At 47.5% G+C, this 27,405-nt stretch overlaps 3 protein-coding genes across 6 annotated transcripts; 2 read left to right on the plus strand and 1 right to left on the minus strand.

Moving 5' to 3' along the window:
• The first annotated feature begins 91 nt into the window (after positions 1-91).
• tecpr1a (tectonin beta-propeller repeat containing 1a) lies at positions 92-10,281 on the plus strand. The gene is made up of 25 exons (XM_062474536.1): positions 92-289; positions 1,135-1,367; positions 1,571-1,753; positions 1,956-2,078; positions 2,222-2,341; positions 2,532-2,706; positions 2,891-2,991; positions 3,229-3,330; positions 3,546-3,694; positions 3,809-4,389; positions 4,524-4,669; positions 4,826-4,981; positions 5,141-5,290; positions 5,382-5,539; positions 5,822-5,949; positions 6,151-6,253; positions 6,419-6,515; positions 6,674-6,753; positions 6,859-6,915; positions 7,255-7,429; positions 7,575-7,710; positions 7,907-7,999; positions 8,322-8,428; positions 8,582-8,701; positions 8,900-10,281. The coding sequence occupies exons 2-25, from the start codon at positions 1,143-1,145 to the stop codon at positions 9,050-9,052; spliced, it is 3,618 nt and encodes a 1,205-aa protein (XP_062330520.1). The 5' UTR covers positions 92-289; positions 1,135-1,142; the 3' UTR covers positions 9,053-10,281.
• bhlha15 (basic helix-loop-helix family, member a15) lies at positions 9,214-23,426 on the minus strand. Of its 2 annotated transcripts, XM_062474541.1 has the most exons (4): positions 23,149-23,426; positions 15,260-15,351; positions 12,519-12,846; positions 9,214-11,834 (listed from the first exon to the last, which is right to left on the minus strand). In XM_062474541.1, exon 4 carries the CDS (start codon positions 11,784-11,786, stop codon positions 11,220-11,222), a length of 567 nt encoding a protein of 188 aa, XP_062330525.1. In that variant the 5' UTR covers positions 11,787-11,834; positions 12,519-12,846; positions 15,260-15,351; positions 23,149-23,426; the 3' UTR covers positions 9,214-11,219. The 2 variants fall into 2 exon arrangements, with proteins under 2 accessions (XP_062330525.1, XP_062330526.1); XM_062474542.1 differs by lacking the exons at positions 15,260-15,351; positions 23,149-23,426 and having other exon boundaries at positions 12,519-12,917.
• On the plus strand, positions 17,936-26,443 carry LOC134031065 (parvalbumin, thymic-like). Of its 3 annotated transcripts, XM_062474544.1 has the most exons (6): positions 17,936-18,005; positions 23,536-23,636; positions 24,997-25,293; positions 25,553-25,685; positions 25,901-26,010; positions 26,209-26,443. In XM_062474544.1, the coding sequence occupies exons 3-6, from the start codon at positions 25,233-25,235 to the stop codon at positions 26,235-26,237; spliced, it is 333 nt and encodes a 110-aa protein (XP_062330528.1). In that variant the 5' UTR covers positions 17,936-18,005; positions 23,536-23,636; positions 24,997-25,232; the 3' UTR covers positions 26,238-26,443. The 3 variants fall into 3 exon arrangements, with proteins under 3 accessions (XP_062330528.1, XP_062330527.1, XP_062330529.1); XM_062474543.1 differs by lacking the exon at positions 23,536-23,636 and having other exon boundaries at positions 17,942-18,005; XM_062474545.1 differs by lacking the exons at positions 17,936-18,005; positions 23,536-23,636 and adding an exon at positions 23,830-24,038.
• Positions 26,444-27,405: the final 962 nt, after the last annotated feature.

Consider the following 27,405-nt stretch of genomic DNA (forward strand, 5'->3'; position numbering starts at 1 on the left):
AACTCACTTTACATTCAACATTGAGCCAATAGTGACCCGCAATGGACTATACAGGCATCACAGCACAGTCTGGGGCAAGACTCGACTGCTAAGGAAACACGCAAGCATCCAATCAGAAAGCAAGGGGTACCACGACTTCCTGTTTAGGATTAGGAAAAGATCGCACTGTAAATAGATACAGTGAATGACAACATCACATCATCATGGTTTCACTGTCTATTGAACTACTGCTGAATGAATCGGCGTGAAGAACCAACACTGGCACACGGTTTATGATCGTCAGCACACGGTAAGTATTCCTGAGCAACCGCTTAGCAGCTTGTAGCTTACGTAGCCTACCCTTACTAGTTCTTGTTTGCAGGGATAAAAACCTCAAGCCGACTAATTCCTGTAGCATAAACACGAAAGATAATACCTTTGCAGAGAGGCTAGTTGTGGAGTAGGCTAACATTTTATAAACAAAAGCTAACTCATTTACAAAGGTCATCTGTAGTAAGGGACTTGATAATTATATCGCCTACATCGTGACTGACCATATAAAATGCATTGATATTTACAAAACACGACAGCGTAGAATTCGATCTCTTTTTCTCTGAATCGACTGACGTGTTGCTGTCAGCATTCTCAGGGTGTCGTTTATTGATTGCTTGTGACTGGAGGCTACGCCAGCATCCCTCCCGTATTGGGGTACGCAATTATGTTGTGATTGACACTGCAATAGTCTATAGCTTATGTTGTAAACATTTTGTTACAGTTGAAAGCTACAACTGCAATAAGCTATATCTCTGGAACAAACATGTTAAAGGTCTATGAAACGTAATCAGTTTTCTTTAAGATTCAGAATATTGATGCAAAATCTGCATTCTACAACTATTTGAGAACAAGTGTTGTAAGTAGAAGTATACAAAGACAAAATATGGAAGGGCAAGTATCATAAAGTGCATCCACTCAGAAACCAGACCTACTTTGTTGGTAACCATGTGTAACCTACAAGAAATAACCTTATAGAAAAAGTGTTGCCATATTAGACCTAGCCTACAAGGGCACAGTCCTACCCCACTGTAACCACTCTACACTACCCCAGTGTAACAGGTGTCAGTTTGGTTTGATTGCTTGTGGTTGCCCCAGGCCCAGGCCCAGCCATGCCTCCCTCCCTGCTGTGGGCGGTGGACGTGTACGGGCGTGTGTACAGCTTGTCTACAGGCGGGCAGCAGTGGGAGCAATGCCGGGATGCCCAGCTGGAGTTTAAGAGGGTGACAGCAGTGCAGCAGTGCTGCTGGGGCATCGCCTGCGACCACCACATCTACCTGAACGTCCACGCCAGCGACCTACCCATTCGCTATCAGGAAGACACCTACGAAAACCAAGTAGGGCCAGAACTAGCATGCACACACACTGCCACACGCCAAAACTCACACATACTTCAGGTAGTGGTACACGGCATTGACTTTATATGAAACTAGGATGACCAGTTTACACAACCGTGTGTGTGTGTGTGTGTGTGTGTGTGTGTGTGTGTGTGTGTGTGTGTGTGTGTGTGTGTGTGTGTGTGTGTGTTTCTCACTACAAGCGATGGAATCCTGTGGATGGATTCTCTGACCGCCTGTTGCCAAGTGACCGCTGGCAGTGGAGTGATGTCACAGGTCTTGAGAACCAACCGCTGGACAGCTTCAAGCTCCCATCGGCCAACTGGGAATGGGAAGGTGATTGGTACATTGACGAGAACTTTGGAGGAGAGCCCACCGAGAAAGTGGTGAGTGTCTGTTCTTCCTGATCCTCCATCTCTTTCAAATATCTTTATCTCTCTCTCGCTCTCCCCACTCTGTTTTCACTCAATATTTCTACATTTGCTCTCCTGTATCTCCCTAACTCCCCTCTTACCCTAGTTTCTCTCTCAGTGTATGAGTGTCCACTCATCCCAGGAGGTCTGTCTGTCTCCATGTCTGTCTGTGCAGGGTTGGACCTATGCCATGGACTTCCCTGCCACCTACACCAACGATAAGAAGTGGAACTCATGTGTCCGTCGCAGGCGATGGATTCGCTACCGGAGGTACAAGTCCAGGGACGGCTGGGCCAAGGTGGGTAAAGAACTGTGTGTGTGTGTTTGTCCATGTGTGAGTACTACCTGTTGACACTGTCTGAGGACAATATGTCTGTTCTCGTTGTGTTCTTTGTGTTTACAACTGTGTGTGTGTTTGTTTGTGTGTGTGCGTGATGACAGATACCTTCACAGTCATTCCAGCTGCCAGACCCCTTTAATGACATCAGCTGTGGGGGATGGGAGATCAGCGAGGAGCCCAGAGGAAGACTGTCTCTGTGGGCTGTCTCTCTGCAGGGCAAGGTAGTACACCACTCACACACTGGCTCACATGTAAATACACACACGCACAAGCAAATACTAACACACACGTAACACACAAAACATGAAATTCTCTATTGTCCTACTGTGTTAACAAGTACCAGCCTGCTCATCCCCTTTGTGTGTGTGTGTGTGTGTGTGCGTGTGCGTGTGCGTGTGCGTGTGTGTGCAGGTGTGGTTCCGGGAGGGGATTCAGCACCACAGCCCTGAGGGCACCAGCTGGGAGGAGGTTACTCTCCCTGGGGAGGTGGTCCAGATCAGCTGTGGGCCTATAGACCTGGTGTGGGCCGTGCTCTGGGAAGGACAGCTACTGGTCAGGGAGGGCATCACCAGAGACTGCCCCCAAGGTCTGGACACTGTGTGTGTGTGTGTGTTCTTTTGCTACAAATAAGCGTAGAAAAAGTTGCTATTGGGTTTTATTGTTCAATATCCTGCCTGTGTTTCTGTTCCCCAAACCCCTCCTAACACACAAACAAACACATCCACAAACAAACACATCCACAAACACACACACAAACACACCTCTGCCAGGTTCCTCCTGGGTGGTAGTAGACTCCCCCAGTCCAGAGGTAGGAGCCATCCACGTTGCAGTGGGGGTGAACGTTGTCTGGGCCATCACCAAGGACAACAAGGTGGGAGAACACAGAAATCTATTCATACTGTACAAACAACTTTTGAACCTTACAGGATTCAGGATTCTATTTTTAAGAATAGGGAACCAACAGTTTTTCAAAAGACAACTGGATTATGAAATCAGTGAATTGCCGAATTGCTTGATGACTGAATTAGTCATGTATCTGCAGGATAATGTCTCTTTTCTTTCTGTGGCCAGTATCTATCTTAGCAGTCTCTCTTCCTCTCTCTCCCAGGTGTGGTTCAGGCGAGGGGTGAACTCCCACAACCCCTGTGGCTCTGGCTGGATCGGCATGGTGGGGGAAATGGTCATGATCAACGTGGGCCTCAACGACCAGGTCAGAGGCCAGTGCATCGTAGGACCCCCTCCCTCTCCTTGTCCCCCATTTCCAGCCCGTACCTTCACTTCCTGTTCTGTTCAAGTGTTCAGGAAGTGAATGTTTCCGAAAACAAAATTAGCCATTCTACTGTATTTTTGCACTTTCAATACCACTGTGTGTTGCTGTGTCTAGGTGTGGGTAATCGCTCACACACTGAGTGTGTATGTGTGCAGGTGTGGGCTATTGGCTGTGAGGACCGGGCAGTGTACTACCGTCAGGGTGTGACCGCCAGTGAACTGAGCGGAAAGGCCTGGAAGGCCGTGAACGTCCCCCGAGATGGAGACCGCTCCCACTCCAGCGCTAGTGCATCCAGCCTGCACAGGTGCACACACACACACACACACACCTACACACACACATACACACACACACACACACATACTCAGAAATAGGCTCTGACTGGCAATGGCATTGACACAAACTCATTCTCCTGCAGTGCTGGCTGTTTCTTCAGTGGAGAGGTGCGGGCTCAGTCGATGATGAGCGATGCTGACTCCGACTCAGAAAGGGGGGTCACCGAGGTCGGTGGCTGCATCGTCACCTGCCCAAGCCCAGAGCCCCTCTCCCCTCCCCTTGACCCTCCCTTAGACGCCCCCAAGCCCCGCATCCCCAAAGTAACCAGCGACAGCTTCATCTCTGAGTTGGTTTCGGACCGCGAGGTCAAGAGGGAAGGGGCCTCGGCCGGCCCGGCCATCCTTGAGGAGGAGCTTGTTCCTGGGGAGAGCGAAGCCGGCTTCCCCCCTGCCCTGGTGCTCTCCCCCAGCCAGTCCAGAGGCCCTATGGACCCTCAGTGGAGCAACGTGGACCTGGAGGAGGCTCAGAGCCACCTGACTGTGGGCACCAGGGGTTGTGGGGGTGACGGGGCAGAGACCTGCAGCCTCTCCTCGGTGGCTACCTACAGCCTGGCTCTGGAGGAGCCTTATGGGGCGGACGAGCACCCTCTCTGGGCCTGGGTCAGTGGAGGAGGCTGCTCTGTGGATGGGCATTCCCAGCCTCACTGGTTCAACTCCTCCACTAGTGAGTCACACAAGGAGAGAAACTCCTAGTAGTACACGGCATTTGTAATACCGCCCAGTCTCTCAGGTATCGATGACAATCTCAGGTTCTGCTCGCGTGTTGTAACAAGGTGTTGTGCCCTCTTCGCCTCACAGCGCTGGCTGCGTCGGTCCAGGCTATGAGTTTGTCCATCAGCCCGGCCCAGACGGCCGCCTGGAGGAAACAGATCTTCGAGCAGCTTAGCGAGAGGTCCAAGAGGGAGATGGACAACTTCCAACATTATGAACAGGCCATTGAGCAGGTACCAGAGACTCCAGACTCGAGCTAGCCAACACACCAGGCCACACCCTGGCCAGCTGACAGGAAACTGAAGGGTCTTCATGTGTTCTGTTCTTTTGGCTTTCCGCCATTTGACTTGTCTCTGTTTGTCTTTGACTCCCGCCCCACAACCCTCCAGTCTGTGTGGGTGAAGAAGGGCACCATGCAGTGGTGGCGGGACTGGAAGCCTTACAAGTGGGTGGACGTCAGGTTCGCCCTGGAGCAGTTCTCCGGGCCCGAGGGCAACAAGGACGGCATCCTTTTCATCTACTACAACTTCAACGAGGAGAAGAAGGTGAGAAGAGAGGGGGGCGGAAGAGAGGGAACGGTATGGGGAAAGAGGGAGTGGGAGGAGGGGCAGGAGGGGGGTGGGCAGCAGCCTATTGTATCAACTCCAGAGTTATTATTCTTCATTCAATCTCCCCTCTCTCCCTTTCTCCCTCTCTCCTCCCAGTACCTCCACGCGTTTATCAACGAGGTGACGATCCTGGTGCCAGTGCTGAACGATGCCAAGCACACCTTTGCCATCTACACAGCAGAGAGGACCAAGCAGCGCTGGCCCATCAGACTGGCAGCCACCACCGAGCTGGAGATGCATGACTGGGTACTCAGTCAATCAAGGAGCTCATTCATACAGTGGGAATCAGTGTAGTAATGAAACACTCAATTTTGACCCCCCCCCCCTAATTTTCCAGTTGGCCCTGCTAAGTGTGTCCTGCTGTGACTCCCGGGGACTCCAGGGCCCCCCCTCCCACCAGGCCATCTGGTCAGTCACTTGTAAAGGGGACATCTTTGTGAGCGAGCCCTCTGCTGGCCTGGAGGCCTCTCCATACCCCACACCCTGCGACCAGATGTAAGACTATACCTATCTCCTGTCTCTCTCTCGATCTCTTTCTGTCTCAATATCTGTATCTATGTCAATTAATCTGCCAGGGCTGGTGTAAATTAAACTGAATTTGCTACTTAAATGTCCAAAAACAGATGTGTCTGTTTATCTGTATTCTTTTTTTAATAACAAATCTGTTTCTTTTTCCACCTCCTGTTAGCAAGAAATTGGTGAACTGAGAGGAAGTCAAATAGTTTATTTATTGTCCTGGGGTTGTGATGTGGGTGCCTTGTGGGTTATGTTGCCCAGGTTCTGGCGACAGGTGGGCGGTCATCTGCGATTGGTGGAGGGGAATAGCCTGGGCGTGGTCTGGGGTGTGGGCTACGACCATACAGCCTGGGTCTACACTGGCGGTTATGGAGGGGGCATCTTTCAGGGTAGGACTACATTACCCACAACACCGAGAGTCTCTGGGTACATACAGGAATACCTGGTTCAGAATACAGTATAAAAGCTGCTCTAAGACATACTTGGTTGTTCAAAATGACTTAATCTGTAATGTAAATTGTATTTACATTCAGTAGGACAGAAGTGTGAAGATGGTGGTGATGATACTCCGTGTCTTGACTTGTCCACAGGTCTGCCCAGCAGCACAGATAACATCTACACACAGACAGATGTGAAGAGTGTTTACATCTATGAGAATCAGAGGTGGAACCCTGTTACTGGATACACCAACAGGTACAGAGTACACCAGCGCCAACTACTGTTCACCACATGGTGCTGTAAACTGCCTTACTAGAACCACAGCCCTGGAAACTTCTGGTTAGTGGAGCACTGGCTAATATTCACTAGTTTTAAGAGACAAACAGGAAGTAGAATGTATGTCCCTTGTGTGTGTTTCAGGGGGTTGCCGACAGATCGCTACATGTGGAGCGATGCGTCAGGACTGCAGGAGTGCACCAAGGCTAACACCAAGCCCCCCTCCCCACCCTGGTCATGGGTACGCACAGTCCACCTGGACAGGGTTAGGGTAGAAGCCAGGACAGGTCAATAGAGATTGTGTTAATCGGTGCCCGGGTGCTTTCAGACATAATGTAAATAAAGCTTTTGGTTGGTTGGTTTTTACCCCTCCCCCTCTGACCTCCGTCATCCAACCAGGTGGCAGATTGGGCCATCGACTACAGTGTCTCAGGAGGGACAGATAAAGAGGGCTGGCAATATGCTGCTGATTTCCCAACGTGAGCGATTCTTAACTGTCTCCAAACCTCCCACTTTTTGAAGGTAAGATCCATTCTTTGTTCAGTGCAAAGGTGTTTCTAATGTATTTTCTTCTGTTCCTTCAGTTCATACCATGGCCACAAGACCTTGAAGGACTTTGTTCGTCGCAGGCGGTGGGCCAGGTAGTGTACCACTTAACAATAACATAGCTACCTATTGCCCCCTACAGGTAATGTTAAACACAACATCGAAAGCGTAGCTGCTCCTCTCTGCAGGCAGTGTTTGTTTAGCCATGGTCTGACTTCAGGCTGCTGACTCAGCTGGTACAGGCCTTTATCTGCTCCCTGAGGAGAAGCAGTGTAGCCTGTAAGGCAGACCTCTCATCTTATTACCCCCAATACTTGACCACAATCCAAATGGATTCATTTAATATCAATATATATATATATATATATTGTGTGGGTTTGTAGGGTAAAACTATTTTCGTCAGGCATCACAAACATGCTGTGTTGTGTTCACAGGAAGTGTAAGCTGACCACCACAGGGCCCTGGCAGGAAGTCCCTCCCATCCCGCTGAGTGACGTGAGCTTGATCCCGTGCTGTGGCAGCAGCGGCCTGGAGCAGGTGCCCCTCTGGGCCATCAGCAACAAGGGGGACGTGCTCTGTAGGCTGGGGGTCACCACACTCACGCCTGCTGTGAGTTCGACACACACACTGACACACACACACATTCCCATTCACTCTCTCCCTTACACTCTCTCCTCACACTTTCCTTCCAAACGCTCACATAAACACTTCTTTATCTGGTGGCTGCACCCATAGTACCACTGCTTTTTTCCAGGGGTCGTCATGGTTACACGTTGGCACGGACCAGCCCTTCAAGTCCATCTCTATTGGTGGAGCCCACCAGGTGTGGGCCATTGGCAGAGAGGGCTCCACATTCTACCGGGGATCTGTATCCGTGCAGAACCCTGCAGGTCATAGAACCTTTGAGAATCTCCACAATGTCTCTGATTGGAAACAAACTGACTCCAAACTGGATCTGAGTTGTTGTTGAAAATGTTATGTGATTACATGCATTCTTGGCCAGTGTCCCAGATGCCTACTAATCGGTGTAAAAGAATATGACTGCCTTGTGGAGTATTGAAATGTTGTATACGTCTCCCCCTGCAGGTGAATGCTGGTACCACATCCCCTCTCCAGCCAAGCAGAAGCTGAAGCAGGTGTCTGTAGGAAGGACCTCGGTCTACACCGTGGATGAGAACGGTATGGCATTCATGACAACCTTTCTCTGCGCTCCTTTTTGAGACATGATCCACCCTGTAGCTTCTTCACACTCCTAAACCTTATGACTTAATTTCCCAGACATGGATTAAGCCTAGTCCCAGACTGATAACTTTTCTCAATGGTGATCTTCATAGAATATTTATTTTAATGTAGAACTATGCTTACATGTCTGGGAAACTGGCTGTAATATTGTCAACATTTGATACTTGCAGTGCAGTTTAAACCATCTCACAGTGACTGGTACTGTATGAGGAGGTATGGTCCTGACTGTCCGTGATTGACCTGTGTTTCCTACTTCAAGGTAACCTGTGGTACAGACAAGGCGTGACCCCCAGCTATCCCCAGGGGTCGTCATGGGAACACATCTCCAACAACGTCCGCAAGGTCTCTGTGGGCCCCCTGGACCAGGTAGGAGAACGTCAGAACCTGGGGCCAAGCTTAGTTTTAAACCCAGGCATATATAAAAACAAGGTTTTAGACCACAGACTTTGAGAAGTGGTTTCTAGAGGTGTTCTGCGTGTGTGTGTGTGTGTGTGTGTGTGTGTGTGTGGATGGATGCAGGTGTGGATCATAGCTGACAAGGTGCAGGGCAGCCACAGCCTGAGCTGTGGGACGGCGTGTCATCGTCTTGGGGTCCAGCCGACAGAGCCCAAGGGCCAGTCCTGGGACTATGGGATCGGGGTGAGGACAACTTCCACTCCTCTTTGTTTCTCTCTCTTTCTCGTTTTTTTCTTTCTTTTTCTCTCTCTTTCTCTCTATTTCCTATCTCTCTCCTTTTCATTCATTTTTCTTCTGTCATGAGGTTAGTTCAGCTGAGGTACTGGATTAGTCCGGCAGGGTGTTGACCCCCTCCTTCTCCCCCCTTCCCTCTCCCTGCAGGGAGGCTGGGACCACATCACAGTGAGGGCGAACGCCATGGAGCCCCCCCGCATCCGCATGCCCTCCCTGACGGACCCCGCCCTGCCTGCCCCCCGCGGCCCCCTCTCCCTCTGCAGCCTGGGAGAGGTCAACGGGAACGCCTTGGGCTTTTAGATGCCGCCTGCCCACGCACTCCACATCCACACGCACACATATTTCCTCCTCACTTAGCTGTCTGGTCATTTTTACAGTGTTGCATTATTTTGAATGTTATTTATTTAGACATACTTCTGTCTGTGTCCTCATGTATAGAGCAGTGTGTGGATGTTCACCTGTAGATATTTATTGGAATTTGATGTTGGTAAGAGGTTCCGGTTAAAAAGGAGTACAAAAAAACAACAACAAAAACTATACCTGCCTGTCTGTGGTACTGCCTGCTGTTTTAGTGGAAGATGAGGAGGAGAGGAGAAGTAAGGAGTTACAGAATAAGATCTCATTATGCTTTTATATGACAATCTCACCCCTGTCACTAAATATATTCTGTATAAAAAAAGGCTAAATATTTCCATGAAGAATGTGCAATGTTTCTGTGGTCTGGGAGTGAGGCCAAGCATGAACTGCTGTAGGTACCGTGCCATGTGCTTGGTTTTGTAACAATGAAATGAATCTATTACTTTCAAAGGGAAATTCCAAGTTACTTTTACTAATCTTTTCTGTATATTCGGTCTCTTCTGTGGTGGTTATAGTGTTGTACCTGAAGAGACAGAAGCACAGAAAGGCTGTTTTAGATCAAAGGGAATTCTTGTTTTGTTATGGTTGTGTACATTAGTATTATGTGTTTCCATCGTGCTATCTTAAGAATGGGTACTGTCTGTGTGTATTGCAATGGGTGAACACATCAACACATGCTTTTCATTCCAACCACTTAGAGACTGCCGCACACAATCCTTTGACATAGCGTGCCTCGGGGCATTAAAAGTGTGACTGCTGATGAATGACTTGAAAGAGGCATTAACCTACTGAACACTTACATGTGTGCTGAATACTGAATCATTTGTAAAATGTCCATATGAGGCTCCTAATGTGTCAGAGATGGCACTTTATGATGATGTCACTTGGACCGTACCAGTGAGTGAGGTGATCAAGCAGGGACATGTTTGTCATGCTACTGTATATGGTTCCATTCAGAGCTAACATTGTGCGTGTACTGTGTGTGTCTGTAAATAGTGTGGAAAACTTCAAGCTACATAGCATTCCATTATTTGTATTATTCATAATGTAAACTAGAGAGATACATCTAATAACTGGTACTGTACTGTGTCAACCAGTTCCATCTATTAAGGATACTTCCCACAATGTGCATGGTCAACCTCTTATCAATAAATGTGATTATTGATTATTGACTTGTCTTTACCTGTTCATTGATTGGTTCTCATAATTATTTTTATTATTTTGGTCTGAATTCACACTTTATTCACACATAAAAAATAATTTTGTACCATTAATGTCACCATCATCATCACTTCTTACAGTAAGGCCATGTCATATGACTCCATTTTGTGTTACCTTATAACTGCCATTTGGGGTTTGATTGTACTGAATAGGCAAACTATTTTTTGCCTAGTTTACTTTAACAAATCGTCATGATCAGTGATCATAAGTTTCATCATTAGTGTCCAAAGTGACACCAGGTGATGTGTTCAGATGAACTCCTGTCTCAACACCCCTCCTTAGACTTCTCCCAGAGTCAAAAATATCAGTGTTGTGATCTCTGGCGAAACATTTGAATAGTTTTTTGTGACAGTTAAAGAATAGTTTAGTCTCCCTGCAGTTAATGACGGTTGTAACAGGAGGTTTGTACCCCAGGGTACAGGAATGAAAACACGTGGGGGCTTAAGAGGGAAGACAAGACTACACCCGTCTCAACTACAACATGCAAAAAGAGACATGGGAATGAAAGAGAAAATGTCACAACAACGATTTGTGTCTATCAATGTTTTCTACCTTATGCGGAATCATGCAGTTCTACAGCTCCATCCTGCTACGCTGTCATTCTACTTTGTGCTTGAAGTTCACTGTTCATTCTGGGAACCTCAGTGAACATTCTAGATCATTCTAGAGTCTTTAGGTCAGCCTGTTTCTTTTGGGCTGGGAATGTGCTGTGAGTGTCGTAGAGTGTCGTAGATTACACCATAGTGTGGTTCAGTTTACATAATAGTTCAGGCCAGACAAGTATAGCCAATGTACTGTGGGGTAGCTTATCGATCCAGTACCAGGCAGCTACTGTTAGTCTGTAGAATGTATAGCCTGTAAAGTCAGCAATATAATTTGGGCCAGGACGTTAACTGCCCTGATTGAACGTGTGGATTTGTGTGAGGTACTCGCTCAGACTGTCCTCCCCCTCCTCCTCCAGGTGTTTCTGGTAGCGCTGAAGCAGTCTGGTGGTGCTAGCCTCCGACGGGTTCTCTCCACTGGGCAGGCGGCCCCCAGACATTCCCAGGATGATGGTGGTCAGGGCCTGGATGTAGTTTTGGGCCAGCGTGAGAGTCTCAATCTTGGACAGCTTCTTGTCCATCTTGACATGTGGGATGGCCTCGCGCAGCGCCTGGAAGGCGTTGTTGAGTTTGTGCATGCGCTGGCGCTCCCGCTCGTTGCTTTCCAGGCGACGGACGTTGCCTTCTTTCTTGCTGGCGTGTTGCCGGCGGTGTCGGTGGGAGGCCATGCTTGTGCCTCCTCCTCCTCCTCCCCCTCCCCCTCGTTCACGGTCTCCGCTCCTCAGGGACCCCCTCCAGGTGCCCCGGACTGAGGCCTCCGAGTCCTCCTGCTCACTGGAGCCCGGCTCGGTCTCTGGTTCTGGGCCGTTCCAGGATTTTCTGGAAGACTTGTTGAGCTTCCCTTTGGACTTCATCCTTCTCTCCTCTTCCTCTTCTTCCTCCTCCTCACAGCCTGAACAGCTCTGCACGAAGGGGAAGGAGCAACCAGTCAGAATAGCGAGGCCAACAGAATAAGCTCTGTATCTAATCACCCGTGTGTGTGTGTGAGTGTGTGTGTGCGTGTGCGCGTGCGTGTGTGTGAATACACCATGATGTTGGGCCTGTAATCTAACCCTCTCTTATCCAGCAGGTTGAGATAAACAGCCAAGTCAAGGTTATTTCCTAAAACAGGCACTGTCCAGGAGACTTTTTGGACTAGCACATAGGCTACAGCACACATCCTTCAGCCCAGAGTTAAGTGATTCTAGTGACTCTTTCAAATTCTGGCTACAACTGTGGGTGGCTAAGCTAGCGGTGTGCTTCAGCCTATGTGAGCAGCTACAACACTTATTTAGGTATCTGGCTTTTCAGTTTCATCTGATGTTCCCTGAATTACTGACGTATCCTGTACTGTTTTCTAAATGTAGCCTACCCTTTGTGCGTTTTGTTTTTTACTTAGTATCATCATTAGTATCATATTTTCATTTCAAATACTTGTGTGATGCAGTAAAGTTGCACTTCATAAAGCCCAGCTAGATAGCACATTATTTGGAATATTGTTAATGATTGTCTAATACATTGGAACAATCGAAACACAAAAAAGTCACATATAGCCTGCAAGGATAGACGAAAATCAATAGTGACAATGAACTAACTTGTCAACATACCCTTTAAAGTGAATGTCAAATTCACGTTCTTCATGCGAGCTCAAACATTTCACTTGATGCAAAATGTATGAAATCCTTAAAAAGTAATTTCGGCGGCAGAGGGAAAAAAAATTGCAGTTGTCTTTCAGGAGCGTAACTGGGATGAAAGATAACTTAACATGCGAGGTACCTGTTTTTGTACACGTAGCATTGGTTCAGCCAATCAGAGAACGATCCGTTCCTGCGTAAGTCCGTGCCGTGTTGGTCAGTCAAAATGTCACCGACAGAAAAGCCGTTGAGAGCGCTCATGCGAGACAGATAACTTTTTTTCCCATCACACCGTCTCATCCTATAATGGAAGGTTTGGAAGGCCACGTGAAACACATGTGTATCTTACTGTGTATCCACATATCTTACAGATGTTTTAATCTACACCAGGGGCGATTCTAGGATCAGACCTTTCGGGGTGCTCAGCCCCCAAAGAGAATGTGACATGAATACAGTGCCTTGCAAAAGTGTTAAACCCCCTTGCTAATAAATCCCTAATTTCACTGGATAACAATTAATACATTGATTTATTATTATGCAAAATATTGAATGAATAAAAAAACAAAGGATATCCCTTTCTTCATGAACTACCAGCATCAAATGATAATAAACAAAAATATTTTTTATTATTATTATTCTTAGGGGTGCTGAGATGAAATTTAGGGGTGCTTGGGCACCGCTAGAAAGGGTTTAAAATCACCACTGATCTACACCAAGTCAATATCACATCCTTTTTCAAATGAGCATCGGCCATAACTTTTCATTCTCGGGTCATTCCTGATCGACAGGTTTGCATAGTTGAACGTGGTTTGTCTATTCTTCAAACTATAAATGTACTAATGTTTGTAAGACACATTGTCCAAATTATGTATCTCAACTCCAATATAGGGATTGTATGTTGGCTTAATGTGCTTGCGTGAAGTATACAATATATGCAAAACTGACAAACATTTATTTTTAGAATGTGAGTACATATGTCCCTCTTCATGTCTGCAAGGAAAAACAAGACAACCATTCAGACCACTGAGAGAGGGCTTGTGAGTTAATGTACATGCAACAACATACAGACTAACATGTGAGAATAACATAGCATACACAGGTGTGCAGCTCCCAGCAGAACCCCATCCCCTCAACTCACACAGCCCACACACACACACACACTAACTGCCCACACACACACACACACACTAACTGCCCACACACACACACACTAACTGCCCACACACACACACTAACTGCCCACACACACACACACACACTAACTGCCCACACACACACACTAACTGCCCACACACACACACACTAACTGCCCACACACACACACACACACACACTGCCCAGTTAGGCTGTCCTTGAGTGGATTTGTGTGCGTGTGTGTCAGTTTTTCTGTGCGTTCTAGATCTCTCTCTCCTGCCTCTCACCTTCACCCCTTATTCTCACTTCCTCTCTACCCCCACCCCCTCTCTCATGAAAACCATGTCAAAGACATTTGTGATGTCATGAGCAACAGGTGCCTCACAACCGTTAGAGAGAAATAAATCTGCAATAAACCATAACTCGCGTGAAATCACGATGAAAGCGACAGAGAGAGGGAGGGAAAAAAAAAAAAAAGCTAAAAAAAAAGAAGCTCTGCACGTCTGGTTTTCTGACTATACATGACACAGCATGAAAGCAAAAGGTGAAGGAGTGCTCACACACACACACACACACAAACTCTGTGACAGTGCCCTCATTAAACCATCTCCAAAAGACTGTCCTGCTAAGAGATATCCATAATATCCCACCCAGAATCCCTCCTCTGCGGAGCTTCTTCCACAGCACACAACACTGGTACTGTGGTTGATCAAGTGTCATGTCCATCTACTGTCTGAGTTTTTGGGTGGGAGTTGACATGCTTGTTTACTGCCATTACAGCTGTAGTCTGAGATCTCTGTGTGTGTGTGTGTTTGTCTGTATGTGTTGTGTGTGTGTGTGTGTGTGTGTGTGTGTCTGTGCCTGATCCAATCCCCTTCAACAACAGGAAGTCTAGAAAGCGACGACTCAGCTGTTCTCAGTTAGGATGGCGATGTGGCCATGTTCCGCTGGTTAGAGTATGGATCTGTTATTCTCTCATGGACGCTCTCGGCCCAGCCTGAATAAATATTGGTGTCGTCCTTGCGGGGAAAGACGCAATGGGAGAGTTTTTCCGCTCAGTGGTTTCCAGGCAACCGCTGAACGAGTGACTCAGGAAAGGGAACAGGGCCGCTGAGTCACTGAGAGATGTGACGTTGAAAGAGGGGACATGAGGAAGTCACACACACTCACACACACAAACGCACATGCATGCAGGCACAATCACGCAGCACAGTATACATACACACATAAGAACATTCATACACACGTAGTACAGTGGTATCTGGACACAAACACAAAAGCACATGTAAACACACCCAGACAAACACACACGCTAGCTCTAATCTACCCTTTGTGAGCTAGATTAACACCTTGCTGTGTGACAGGTGGAGGAGACACAGGGGTCCCACCCTACACACACCACAGAGACCCCTCCCAACAGCACATCAACAAACAGATACCCTTTGTTCATATCCAAACCTCGTTTTTGGGTGTTATTGAACATTTAACAGCTCTAGCTCCACCCGTGTGGGGTGGCAGCCCTGTGGATTTAACCTAAACCAAACACACAGGAATATGTCAGGTTGTCACGCTTTCATTACCTTGTTTATGATGTGACACCTTGCCATCTGGGTCTATCTTTATCAACAGTACATCAAGTCTCTCTGGTGTTCAATGGGTTTTAATCCTCCACCTTCAAATGGAGAGAGAGAGATGGAGGAAACAAGGAGGAGAAATGAGAGTGAGAGAGGGTGACAGAGAGAAGAGTGTAAGGTGAGTGCTGTTAGGTATAGATATACCACAGTCAGTCCCATTAGCAGGATGGTCTAGTGGAGCAGAGTAGAAATTGATCACACAACTACGCTGATACAACTCAGATATAATATGTCTCTCAGAGAGAAACAAGACACACAACCAGAATGTCCTCAGACTCCAAAGGATCTCATGTCTGCTTATGAGGAACAGCACATGGGCCTTATTCTGTGCCTGTCCAGATGCCCTGTAGGTACAGGCACGGCTTAGAGAACACTGCTTTAGAATCTGCTACCCTCTAGAGGTTCTGTAAGGCATCGTCGTCGGAGTTAATAGTAGGTAGAGGAGACTTGGTATCCTGTGTCTTGTCTATTTTGTCTGGTCTAAGGCCCTGAGAATATTGGCTCTGAGGGACTGACATCTATGGGCACAGTATCAGTATCACAACACTATGTACCCATTTTTATTTCAATGTATTTTTTATTGATTTGATCAGAAGTCCAAGAGACTTGAGAAGAGATGTGATAACCCTTTGATTGAAAACGCCACAACTCAAAAACTCTACTCTACACAGCAGGGATGTGAGAGTGAACGTTCCTGTTTGCTGGAGGAATGGAGAGTGAAGCGTCGCCGTCTTTATCCTCCCCCTGGCAACAAAATCACTGATGCTGGAGTTCTGTTTGACACACTCAGACAGCACCAGGATGTTGTTCCCAGGGACGGACACACACACACACACACACTCGTCCCTCACCTCTGCTTCTCTCTGCCGTCCCAAGAAGGGAGGAGATGGTGGAATGGTGAGAGAGAAGTGGAGGAACAGAGAGAGAGACATGGACAGATGGTGGTTCGTTCACATGGAGAGAGGTGCTTGCCTTTCGCTTTTGCCCCCGCTGTGCACTTCATTAACACGGAAAGAAGTGTATGTACTCTCTCCTTCCCTCCTTCTATACCTCTCTCCTTCCCTCCTTCTATACCTCTCTCCTTCCCTCCTTCTATAACTCTCATCTTCCCTCCTTCTATAACTCTCTCCTTCCCTACTTCTAATACCTCTCTCCTTCCCTCCTTCTCTACCTCTCTGTTTCCTTCCCTTCCTGGCAGTCTGTATCCCAGGGTTCTTAGGGCTCATACTGTCAGCTCAGCCAAGACGCATAGTTTCTCTTGGTAGATTGCTGAGATAGCAGACTTATTTTCCACTGGGCTAGGCAGTATCAGGCATATCATATCAGTCATGGACCGAGACCCCTTCTCACTTGGACAGAAACAGTTGAGGCAGTTACTTTTGATCGTGCACTAAATCTAGGATCTATGTGGAACTGTGTGTCCTATTTGAAGGCTTGTCATGTGAAGTCACTTGTGCGACTTCTGCCGTCTACAAAGCTGACTGTGGTCCCCTCTCGGCGGTCTGGGTTGGGTCAGTGAGCTGTTTGACAGGAGCCATGTTGGAAATGTTAGCCTTCTTCACTAGGGTTTCAGGTGTAGGATTAGCTGTAACATTCTGCAATTTACTGTTGTTTTTCTAACTAGGGCAAGGCACAGAAGATCCCCTTCTCCACTGCCCCACATGCTATTAATACCCCAGAGTAATGACAGCTGTGATGGCATTTTTTGACATAGTTACAATACAGCTTAGTCTGCTTCTTCTCCCACTCCCTCTTCTACAAACCGACCAGCCAGACAGCCAGCTAGACAACCAAGCACCCAGACAACTAGACAGCCAAAGAGACAGACAGATAACCAGCTAGAATAATCCAGCCACACACCCATGCAGCCACTCCTCCACCCAGCGACTCAGGAAGCCAACCAGCCCACAGCCATCCAGATACCCAGCCAGCCAGCCACCCTCCCAACCAGCCAGCTAGCCTGCCAGCCACCCGCCCAACCAGCCATCCAGCCAGCCAGCCACCCAACCAGTGAATGCCTCTCCTCCTGTCTTTAACCTTAACAGCTTGTTGGTGGATGTCCAAACAGGACACATCCCACAATGCCCCTGCTTCCTTCTCAGGACACTTGTCCATGTGAAGAAACATGGGGGTGGTCAGAAAGAGCCAATGGCAGGCTGGTGGAGTCAATGCCCTACCATGAGATGGGGGAGGGTAGGGGTGGGGGAGAGATATGGTGTGATGTGGAGGTCTTGCTTCCATCTAACTGGGTCGGGCCTCACCGACCAACCAATTGAGTTGTAACACACGCAGAGTCTAAAACACGCATCACTATCCTTTTACACTGCAGGCGCAGAATCTTCAGATCCAAGCAGCAGACGACAAGTGACACCAAACTATCTGTGAGGGGAGGGTAATTGGACCCCAGCAGGCTTATTCTCAGCATGCACAACACAGAGACGCCCAGCCTGGCTCAGTCAACTCAGCCCAGCCTGGCCTGGTCACCAGAGAACTGCACCCTGGGTAGGGAGGGAACGTAAGGACTCCGGTCAGGTTGTGGGTGTCTGCAGGCTTTATTTGGACACGGCAGGCAGAGGAAGGAGAGTGGCTTGGGGGGAGAGGCCGGGGGGAGAGGCAGGGGGAAGGCCAGGTTCTCAGCGAGGCTATGAGGGCCCGAGAGGAAACTGAGCCTGACAAAGCAACACACACAGAGGTAAATATGTCACAGTTGTGTACATATTTGTACAGGCTAGCATGGCTCTGGACAGCTGGGAGAAACGACGTCCTCTGCTGTCTCTCGCTGTCATTTAGAACACTCTCATATTTTAAACACCACTGACATCTTTTTACTCTATCCTCTTTATTATTTTACTACATCCAAGTACTTGTCCTAACATGACATAGTAGCTGAAATTAATCATGCTGTATTATACTGTTAATTAATAATATGATGATATGTTGTGGCTTATGGAAGACAAGACTGTTCTCTTGGTAGAAAATTGTTGTGCCTTCAACGTTGGCTGACAGAGTCCCTTGATATGATGACATGTAACTGGGATCCGAGTGGCACAGTTGGTCATGTATTTATGAGGCTCTGTTGACAGCAGCACACCTGCCCTTCCCCTATCCAGACCAGGTCAGCTGAAGTAGGTGGGGAGACAGAAAGAGGCTAGAAAAAATATTGAGGCCAGATGAGGAGAGTCTTCATGTATTTTCTGCCCTAGCAGGAACATGCTTTAAGGGGTATGAGGGTCAAACTGTCACATTCTTCTCTTGGTTATAGAATTCATTTTACCATTCAGCCGAGTATTCTTAGAAACAATAAAGAGAACCCTGTATATTTCTCCACGTATAGAACTTCATAGGAATAAAAGTTCACAATAGATATTTCTGGCTCAGGCTGTGTGTGTATATGTGTGCATGCATTTGTGAAAGTGTATGTGTGTGTGCATTCCACACTTTTATTTCTGACGTGCACACATAAACAACTGGAACAGTCAGAATGTGTGCCATCACATTAATCTAAATATGATGTTACAGTCAAGGACTAAGGACCTGTTGTCCGTTCTGTATGAGGTCACCTTTGAGAGGGTGGAGGCAGTGGAGGGGGGCAGGGAGGCTGAGAAGGTGGGGGAGGGGGACAGCTACTGTAGGGAAGGTGGCTGCCAGGAAGATCTGCCATGTGGTGCTCACATCTCCTCTCCCCTCCTCTCCTTTCATTCTCCTTTCTTGGAAGAGTACAGATGGACAGAACACATCACAGACAACGTTAGAAAACATGACTCCAACTCGATTCATGTGTGAGCATCAATGTACATTCTGTAACAAACAGTTGGTGTGGTCCTTATATAAACTGTAGATGAAAGAAGACACCTCTTTTCCAACCCCATGAACTGGCCGGTGTAATTGTACTGTTTTACCAGCAGAGTGCAGTAGACAGACCACTCTTTCATATCTCCCCCCCCCCCCCCCACCACCACCACTCGGAGTGTGGAAGTAGTCCTTATATGGGCATGGATGTCTCATAGAATATGCCCGATGCTGTGTCACAGCAAATTAAAAATATCAAGATTCATGTCAGTGTGGCTGTATCTCTGCTGCCAGATCAAGATTGAACAGGAGCCCCCACACATACTTACACATTCACACACACACACACACACACACACACACACACACACACACACACACACGCACACACACATGCACATATACCCCAACTCAATCATACACTTACACAAGCACAGTTTTCTCCACACCTGGCTGTGGAGAAGTTGATAGTAGTTGGTTTGTGTAGCTAAATAACTGGTATACTTCAATGTTTATTAAATGATCAGTGCCTGTCAGGCTCTGGTACTAAATGCTGCAGAGGTCAACAGTAGTTATGAAGATAGGTTATGGTGAGTTATAATAAACCTTGGGTCAGTGGTGACTGAGCCATATAAAGCAAGGCTAGGAGTGTATGAATGTGTATGCACACACTTACCTCACCACAGCCTGTAATCAAACCTGAGAACAAACTGATATTTCAGCAATAACGCAAAGCTGGCTCTGAGCTGCTAAATACACAAGTACTGAAAAATGTGCTGGCTAAGCGGGCCAGTGCATAGCCAGTGCAATGCCAGTGCAACGCAGGGAAAGTGTTGAAAAGTAAGACTGTGACCCCTGACACACGGAAAACACACACGTGTTCCCTCACACGTATTCACACAGACACGCGCACACACACACTTTGTCACACTGTCTTGGAGGCTCTCGGAGACAGCTGCTGAGATGCTGGACTGGTGTTGCAGTGTTAACAGTGCAGTTGAGTCTGACCTCACGTTGAGAAAGCTCTCACTCACAGCAATAAGCAGCCACACCAGTCCCCCTGGACCAGGGAGTCTAGATCATGTCCACAGTCGACTGGATCAGTTAAGTAGCAAATTGAACTTTTGAGCCGTTTTGTGGAACGCCCTCTGAGTCTTTAGCTAGAAACTTTAAAAGGTCAGATGGTTCTAGCAGTAAGCTCGGTTCGAATGGTTCTACCTGGAACCCCAAAAAGGGTCCCCGGTGGCTTTGTTTTAGAACTTTCTTCCCCGGGGAAAGCAGATGAACTGCTAAGGATGAACAGTTAGGAGCTGGTTTAGATGGGAGTCTAGCACTGCTGTATGTCTGAGTCTTTCCACCAAGCCCATCAATCTCAGACTGACCCCCCACCCCCTCCTCCCCAGACTCCCCTTCACCCTTCCCTCCTCCAAGGGGCCTAGGGGAGTCCCTCACCCAGACCCCACTTTACCCCATGTCACCCCCCAAACCTCAGCCACCCCAGAGAGAGAGAGAGAGAGAGAGAGAGAGAGAGAGAGAGAGAGAGAGAGAGAGAGAGAGAGAGATAGAGAGAGAGAGAGCCCCATCTCATCTTCCTTCCCTCCATGGAGGCTGTCACTCATATCCTCAGCCAGCTGGCGTTCAGGGACACGGATCAGGTTGCACAGGGCGACTATATTTCAGTACAAAAAACCCAGTGAGTCAGGGTAACTAATGGCTACGGCTCAAACAGGTGGCAACACAGATCGGTCGGAGAAAGAGAGAGAGCAGGAAGGAAACGGCAGAGCATGATCAACTGAAAACCTAAATACAGTTGTACCTTTGTACTGTATTATAAAGTCAATTATAAGTTAAACTTACTTCATTTAGTAATACTTCATTAATGTACTATGAACAATAAAAAATTGCAACATCCCATAGATATTCCCCTGTTCCTAGGATCCCTGCACTTCAGCTCTCCTCTCCCTCTCTCTCTCTAATGATTTATTAAATCTCAGCGTAGAGTTGGAGAGGTTAAATGCCTCGTTTTAATCCACACACATAAGGACAGACTGTGGTCTAAGGTTCAGAGTAATCTGGTCAGATTGTTACTTAGATCTCGTAGGATGGAGATATTTGAGTGCATCATGTGATAAGCCAGAAAAAGCCTTTTCAGCCTTTACAACCCAGCACAATGACAGAATGGTTGAGAAGCTGAGAGGCAGATAAACTGCAGATTAAACATGAGTTTGGCAGTCAAACTTGGTAGGAAGGGGAGCGATGAAGAGAAACAAATGGGGGGAAAAGAGAAAGAGAGAGAGAGAACTCATCCAAACACCTGTTGATGACATGCAGGGAGGGAGAGAGGTGGAGGAAGGAGAGAGGGAGAGATGAGAGAGAGAGAGAGAGAGAGAGAGAGAGAGAGAGAGAGAGAGAGAGAGAGAGGTGAAGTGGAGGAGGGAAACCCAACACACAATGGCTTAACAACCGCCTCCAGAGACCACATTACGCAACAGGTGTGGCCCATGAGATCATGATACTAGCCATGTGTGATTCCCTTTACACACGCTGCATTTGTGTGTGCTTATTTACTTTCAGACTTGTATCTCTTCTGGCAGCTACCAAAGTGTTTGTGTGTGCAGCGTAGGTTCGTGTGTATGCGTGTGTTTGTGTGCACCTGTGGTGTGCTTGTGTTTGGGGTGTATTTAGGCTGTAGAGAGGATATATGTGTTTAAATCACTGCTATACCAATAATAGTAAATTATTCTGTAATAGGAAACATGTGCAGCAACAAAGATAAAACTGTTTTTGTTTGGGTCCATTGGAATTATGACAGCTGGGTCAGGGTGATTCCAAGGCTTCACACACAGACATATGCTTGCTCAAAAACACATGCATGCGCATGTACAAACACACACACGATACTTTCCTATGTACTTAAACATGAGTTATTGATGCCAAAATGGAGGCGCAAAATAACACTATTTGTGGGTGGGGAGAAGGAGAGGAGGGGAGGAGAGGGGGGAGGAGAGGAGAGGAAAGGGGGGAGGAGAGGAGAGGGGGGAAGAGAGGAAAGGAGAGGAGTGGAGGGTAGGAGAGGGGGAAGGAGAGGAAAGGGGGGAGGAGAGGGGAGGGGGGTGGAGAAGGGAGGGGGGAAAAGAGGAGAGGAGGGGAGAAGAGGGGAGGAGGGGAGGAGAGGAGGGGAGAGGAGTGCAGGAGAAGGGAGGGGGGAAGAGAGGAGAGGGGCGGGGAGAGAGGCGAGGAGAGGAGAGGAGAGGGGCGAGGTGAACCTTGCTTGAATCTGAGAGGCCTATCGGTATGCTCCCATCGCAGCTGGTCTGATAGAAATAGACAGGAGGTGTAACTGAGCCCCGGAGAAAAGAGGAGCAATCACTTTTCTCCAGGACGGATAGACGCATAGGGGCTTAGACGATATCTCCCTCCCTCCCTTACACCCTCCCTCTCATCCTCCCCCTCTCCCTCCCTGTCCCTCAGAGCCTCACAGTTATAGACACCAGGGAGAGGCTACAGTATATGTCAAGGGAGGATGGCACAGTGTTAAAATAGAGCCAAACTATCTGAGACGGCCTTGTTCTGATTAATCCAGCTATGCAGCCCATCGTCCTGTGGGTTACAAGGCAGATCACTCATAGGCTTAATGTGTTGTGGCAATCAGGAACATTGAGGTTGTAGAATGCAAGTATGAGAGTGGAGGCATACCACGTGTCTCTATATCGAGCATTTATCCCAACAAGCTCTGCAGCAGAGATCCCCCAATGAGAATCATTACAGAAGACATTTTCTCTGTTCAGACAAACAATTGATAAAACCATAAATCTGTGTCAAAAGGCTTTGTAAGAATAGAAGTGCGCGGGCATCTGCCCGAACGTTAGCAGACCATCATCATTCTCCTGGATCTGAAAGTTCTACGTCAGCACGGTGGCATACCAGTAAGACGATCAAAACTCTGGAAAGGGTCCACATGGTTGGTGGACCCTGCTTGAGTGAACTAGCTAGATTTGTCAATCATCGTAAGCAATCCTAACAAGTCCCGATCAGGTTGTACTCACCACTGTGCTTCTCCATGGTAGGAAGTCAGGCCTCTCCTGCTCCTTAGACCCACTGACTGTCCTGGACCAACACCCCACTGGCCCTGTCTGCCTGGCTCTGTTTCTCCCTCTCTGTCTCGGCCTGTGTGTGTGTCTCTGCCTCTCACTCTCTCTCTCGTGGCTGTTTCCGACTCAGTGTCTTTGTCTTTGTCCATGTCACCCTCTCTCAGTCTCTCTCTTTCTCTGTTTTACTGACTCTGTCTTTCTCTGTCTGTGTGTGGTCGTGTGTGTGTGTGTCTCTCTCTCTCCCTGTGTGTGTGTCTCTCTCTCTCTCTCCCTGTGTGTGTGTCTCTCTCTCTCTCCCTGTGTGTGTGCGTGTGTGTATGATCTCCCTCGGTCTCCTCTCAGCCCTCTGCTCAGATCTGCACCTGACCAGGATATGAAAATCACAGAACACAATAACATCAGCCGGACCCAAAAAAAGACATGGCATCTCTCTACGTGGGCAGGTCTCTATATCCACTTCCCTTTGCTCTTGCTCCTTTTCCCCGCCGTCCCATCTCCGTCTTCCTCTCCCCCATTCTCCTCTCGTCCTTTACACAGGAAGCGTGTTCTGCTCTTCCTGCAAACAAGCGGGTAGGCATGGAAAGGGACAAGGTCGAGGGGGGTTGGTGGAGGGGTGGAGGGGGTCAGGTACGGTGGGAGAGAGGATGTTTTTGTCGCTCTGTGAGCCGGCCGGCTGTGGGGCCTGTGATCCATCCTGAGGAAACCAGCTGACGTCACCAGAGCTGAGCCCGACTCCGCACCCTGGCCACAGGGCTGCACGTGCTGGCCGCTGGGCCCACAGGGACGCCATTGCTCCAGACAAAGGCCTGAGGGGCGAATATCCACATGGCACACTACTGGACAAGGTTTCTTTGTAACATGATGGCTTTGCATTCCACAACTGGTTCTTATTGTAAGGAGGATGTTAAAACAACAGACACCTTTATGGTGAATTCTGAATATAAAACGTGTTTGTCTAACCTTCTCTAAAAAAATATGAGCTCTTGATGATTTTCTTCATTTGACTTCATTTGACTTTTCCAAGCAGCCATTTTCCACTCCCTATAAAAAACCTGTACATCTGTATGTGTGTATATGTGTGCATGTGTACATGTACAGTATGTACGAGTTTACACTGCAGGTAAAACAAATATAGAAATGTTGAAAGAATAAATAGACATAGTCTGAAATAATTGAATCTAACTGATCAAGTTTGATTAAAATTAAACAGAACAAATCAGAGTGTGAGCGTCATCTGTAACCTAAGTGTATTTAGCTGATGGTGAACCTTGGCCTGACCCCAGGGAAATGGGAAATGGTGGTCAAAGCCAAAGCTACAGTAGGAGTCCAAACATGCCAGAGGCCAAAGAATAACAGGATGCTCCAGGCTGGGGAGCTGGTGCCAGAACCTGTGTCACAGAAACACTGTACAACTGTGAGGAAGCAACTGGTCAGAGACAGACAGGGAGAGAGGTGGAGAGAGAGTACGAGAGGGGGGGAGGTGGGGGTTATGTGGGGAAGCCAAAGAAATTAGGGGGGGTGTGAAGAGAGGGGGGAAAAGAGAGAGCCAGCCAGGTTGTTCTGGCCAAACCAAATTTAACCTTTATCTGTTTACTTAAGCCCTGACCGCTGTTATGCTGCCTCCCCCCCCCACACATATAAACACCCCCCCAATTTAATGGTCTCTTGACAACATCACAGTTTCAGTTAAACGGAATGCTGTGAAGGCCATCAATACAGCAGAAACTTCCCCTTCAATATAATCTCTGCGATGTCAAACGGGACCTCAAAACTGAGAGGTGTCTGCTCTGAACCTTTTCATAGTCAGTCGGTGAGACAATGGCCTTGTGGTTCTGAGTGATCGAGCCGCACTCAGAAATGGACAAAGACCCTGTCAGCGAGGCAGCCATGTGGAGGCTGGAGTGGTCTGCAGCCAGCTGCAGGTGACAAGGCAAGTGCGCTGGTCTCTGGCACACCCAGAGATAAAGTCACTCTGCACTGTGTCTGCAGAGAAGCAAACCACATTCTGTTCTGCCACCTCCCCATCATACTCGCTCCAAATGGCCATCACAGACTTTCTGGCTGTATCGGACATCACCTCAGCCATCAACGCTTGTAAAGGTGGGAATGGTCATGGTGTGTGTGTGTGTGTATTTGTGGTTTTGAGGTTTCGGTGTCTTGAGGTTTCGAGGTTGTCCTGGATGATGGATATTTTGATCCATGAAAGATTGGTTTGTTTCCTGTCCGTTTTAGAGTGTTGAAATTCCTGTTAATCCAGGAAAGGTATCCTGAATCTGAGTGATTGCAGTTAGTGTACTGTGGATAGGAGAGGTGGCCACCTTTGGTTGCTGGTCTTCATGTGTTCTTCATTATCTTTCAGCCAATGACTCGTTCAGCCCCAAGACGTTCTTTGCGACAGTGGGTTTGTCCAAGAAGTCTCCTCCAGAGATCGAGAAAGTGTTTAAGGTCTTAGACCAGGACAAGAGTGGCTTCATTGAACAGGATGAACTCCAGTTGAGTCCACACAAACAACACACACCTCCTTTATATTGAGAATTTAAGAACCAGCCATGCTATTGATAGTTATAGTTTATCTGACTTTATCTGATGGTGTTTAGTAAACTTTGCAATTTAAGTCTAAATTCTCTTTAGTGGGCTTCATTGTTTAGTGGGTTGATGTTTTGAGGGTTCCTCAGCTTGTTCTGTCTTGCGCTCTCTGGGTGTTTAGGCTCTTCCTGCAGAACTTCTCCAAGGCAGCGCGGCCCCTGACCGCGGCAGAGACCCGTGCGTTTCTCCTGGCCGCGGATATGGACGGAGATGGCAAGATCGGCTGGGAAGGTGCGCTACCAGGCAACCACAGGCTTAAGTCTGCATTTTGGAGTGAAGGGTCTTTGCCATAGATCGCTGTCTGCATTTTCATGTGGCCGTAGCAGTTGTTGAGTTATTTCAGGATGACGATCAAACTACAGAGCTTGCGTGAGCACGTCTCTTGACATATGAACTGATTTAATTAGTTTGCTTGTTTGTCTGTTTCAGAATTCTCTGCCCTTGTGAAGGCTTCATGAAGGCCCTTGAGGAACATCACTAATCCCATTCATGACGGAGTCTGTCTCAACAGTGTTTAGTTTGAGGATGTGTAGTACGATCCCTGTGAAAGCAATGCCACCCGGGATACGCCTACCACGTGGTGTGACTAGTTCTGATATTCTGAAAATCTAATACTGTAAACAAATATAAAATAAACAGTGGTTGGATTAACCCTTGCCATGGACTGCAGCTGTCTTTGCGTGATTGAAACATTTATAAATAAGTGTTTGTTTACCGATAAATATTAAACCACCTGTCTTGAAACTCCAGTCTGTATGATGTCTCCTAGTTGTGTCCTTGACTGACAGTGTAGAAGCATGTTCGTAGGGTGTTATGGGGCAGATAGGACCAGCAGAGAGAGAACAGGGCAGTCAGCAGAAGTCAATCTTCCTCTCAAGTGGCTCCAACAGCCGTATATCATCCTGGGAAAAGACATTTTCCTCTCATGATGAGATATGAAGCAATGGCCGACATACAGGGCTGGGTGCTCTAGTTTAATTGCAGACTTTCAACTGTCAACTTACAGGGTTTATGGTTTCATCAACAAGACTTCTTAAAATGTTGTTTTGAAATGGGTCAAAATGTCTGGGGAATTTCAAGTCATAGACTGTGTGTGTGATGGGTGGGTGAGGGGGTGTTTAAAAATCACCTCTGCAACAAAAATGTGTAGGTTTATATGACGTCAATTAACTTTTAATTCACATCTGTATGAATTAATAGAGCATTTCTACTCCAATGACTTGGACAGAAACATTAACATATGGAGGAGTTCATGTGGAAATTGACAGCAACCTTAACAAGAGAGACACAGATAGAGACACAGTTATTATCAATTGATGAAGCACATTATTAATTCATTAATGTAAATATGATGAAATGTGTTCTATATAATGTGTGTCCTTATTTAATTGTCTATGGACGTCTCTGATTAATGTCCCTTAGGTCCCTACACGATATACATTACCTATCAGAAGGGTCATATTACTGAGAATAAGCATTGCAGGCATTTTAACATGCAACCCATGAGTAGGGTAGTGAGGCACCCAAAAATGCCCCTCTTGCGTTTCACACAAGGACAGCTTCCGTGGTGGAGAGGATAAAAATAGCGCTATTTGACCACTAGACACATTTTTCTAAAAAACGAAC

Source organism: Osmerus eperlanus, chromosome 12 (genome assembly GCF_963692335.1).
Source record: "Osmerus eperlanus chromosome 12, fOsmEpe2.1, whole genome shotgun sequence".
NCBI lineage: Eukaryota > Metazoa > Chordata > Actinopteri > Osmeriformes > Osmeridae > Osmerus > Osmerus eperlanus.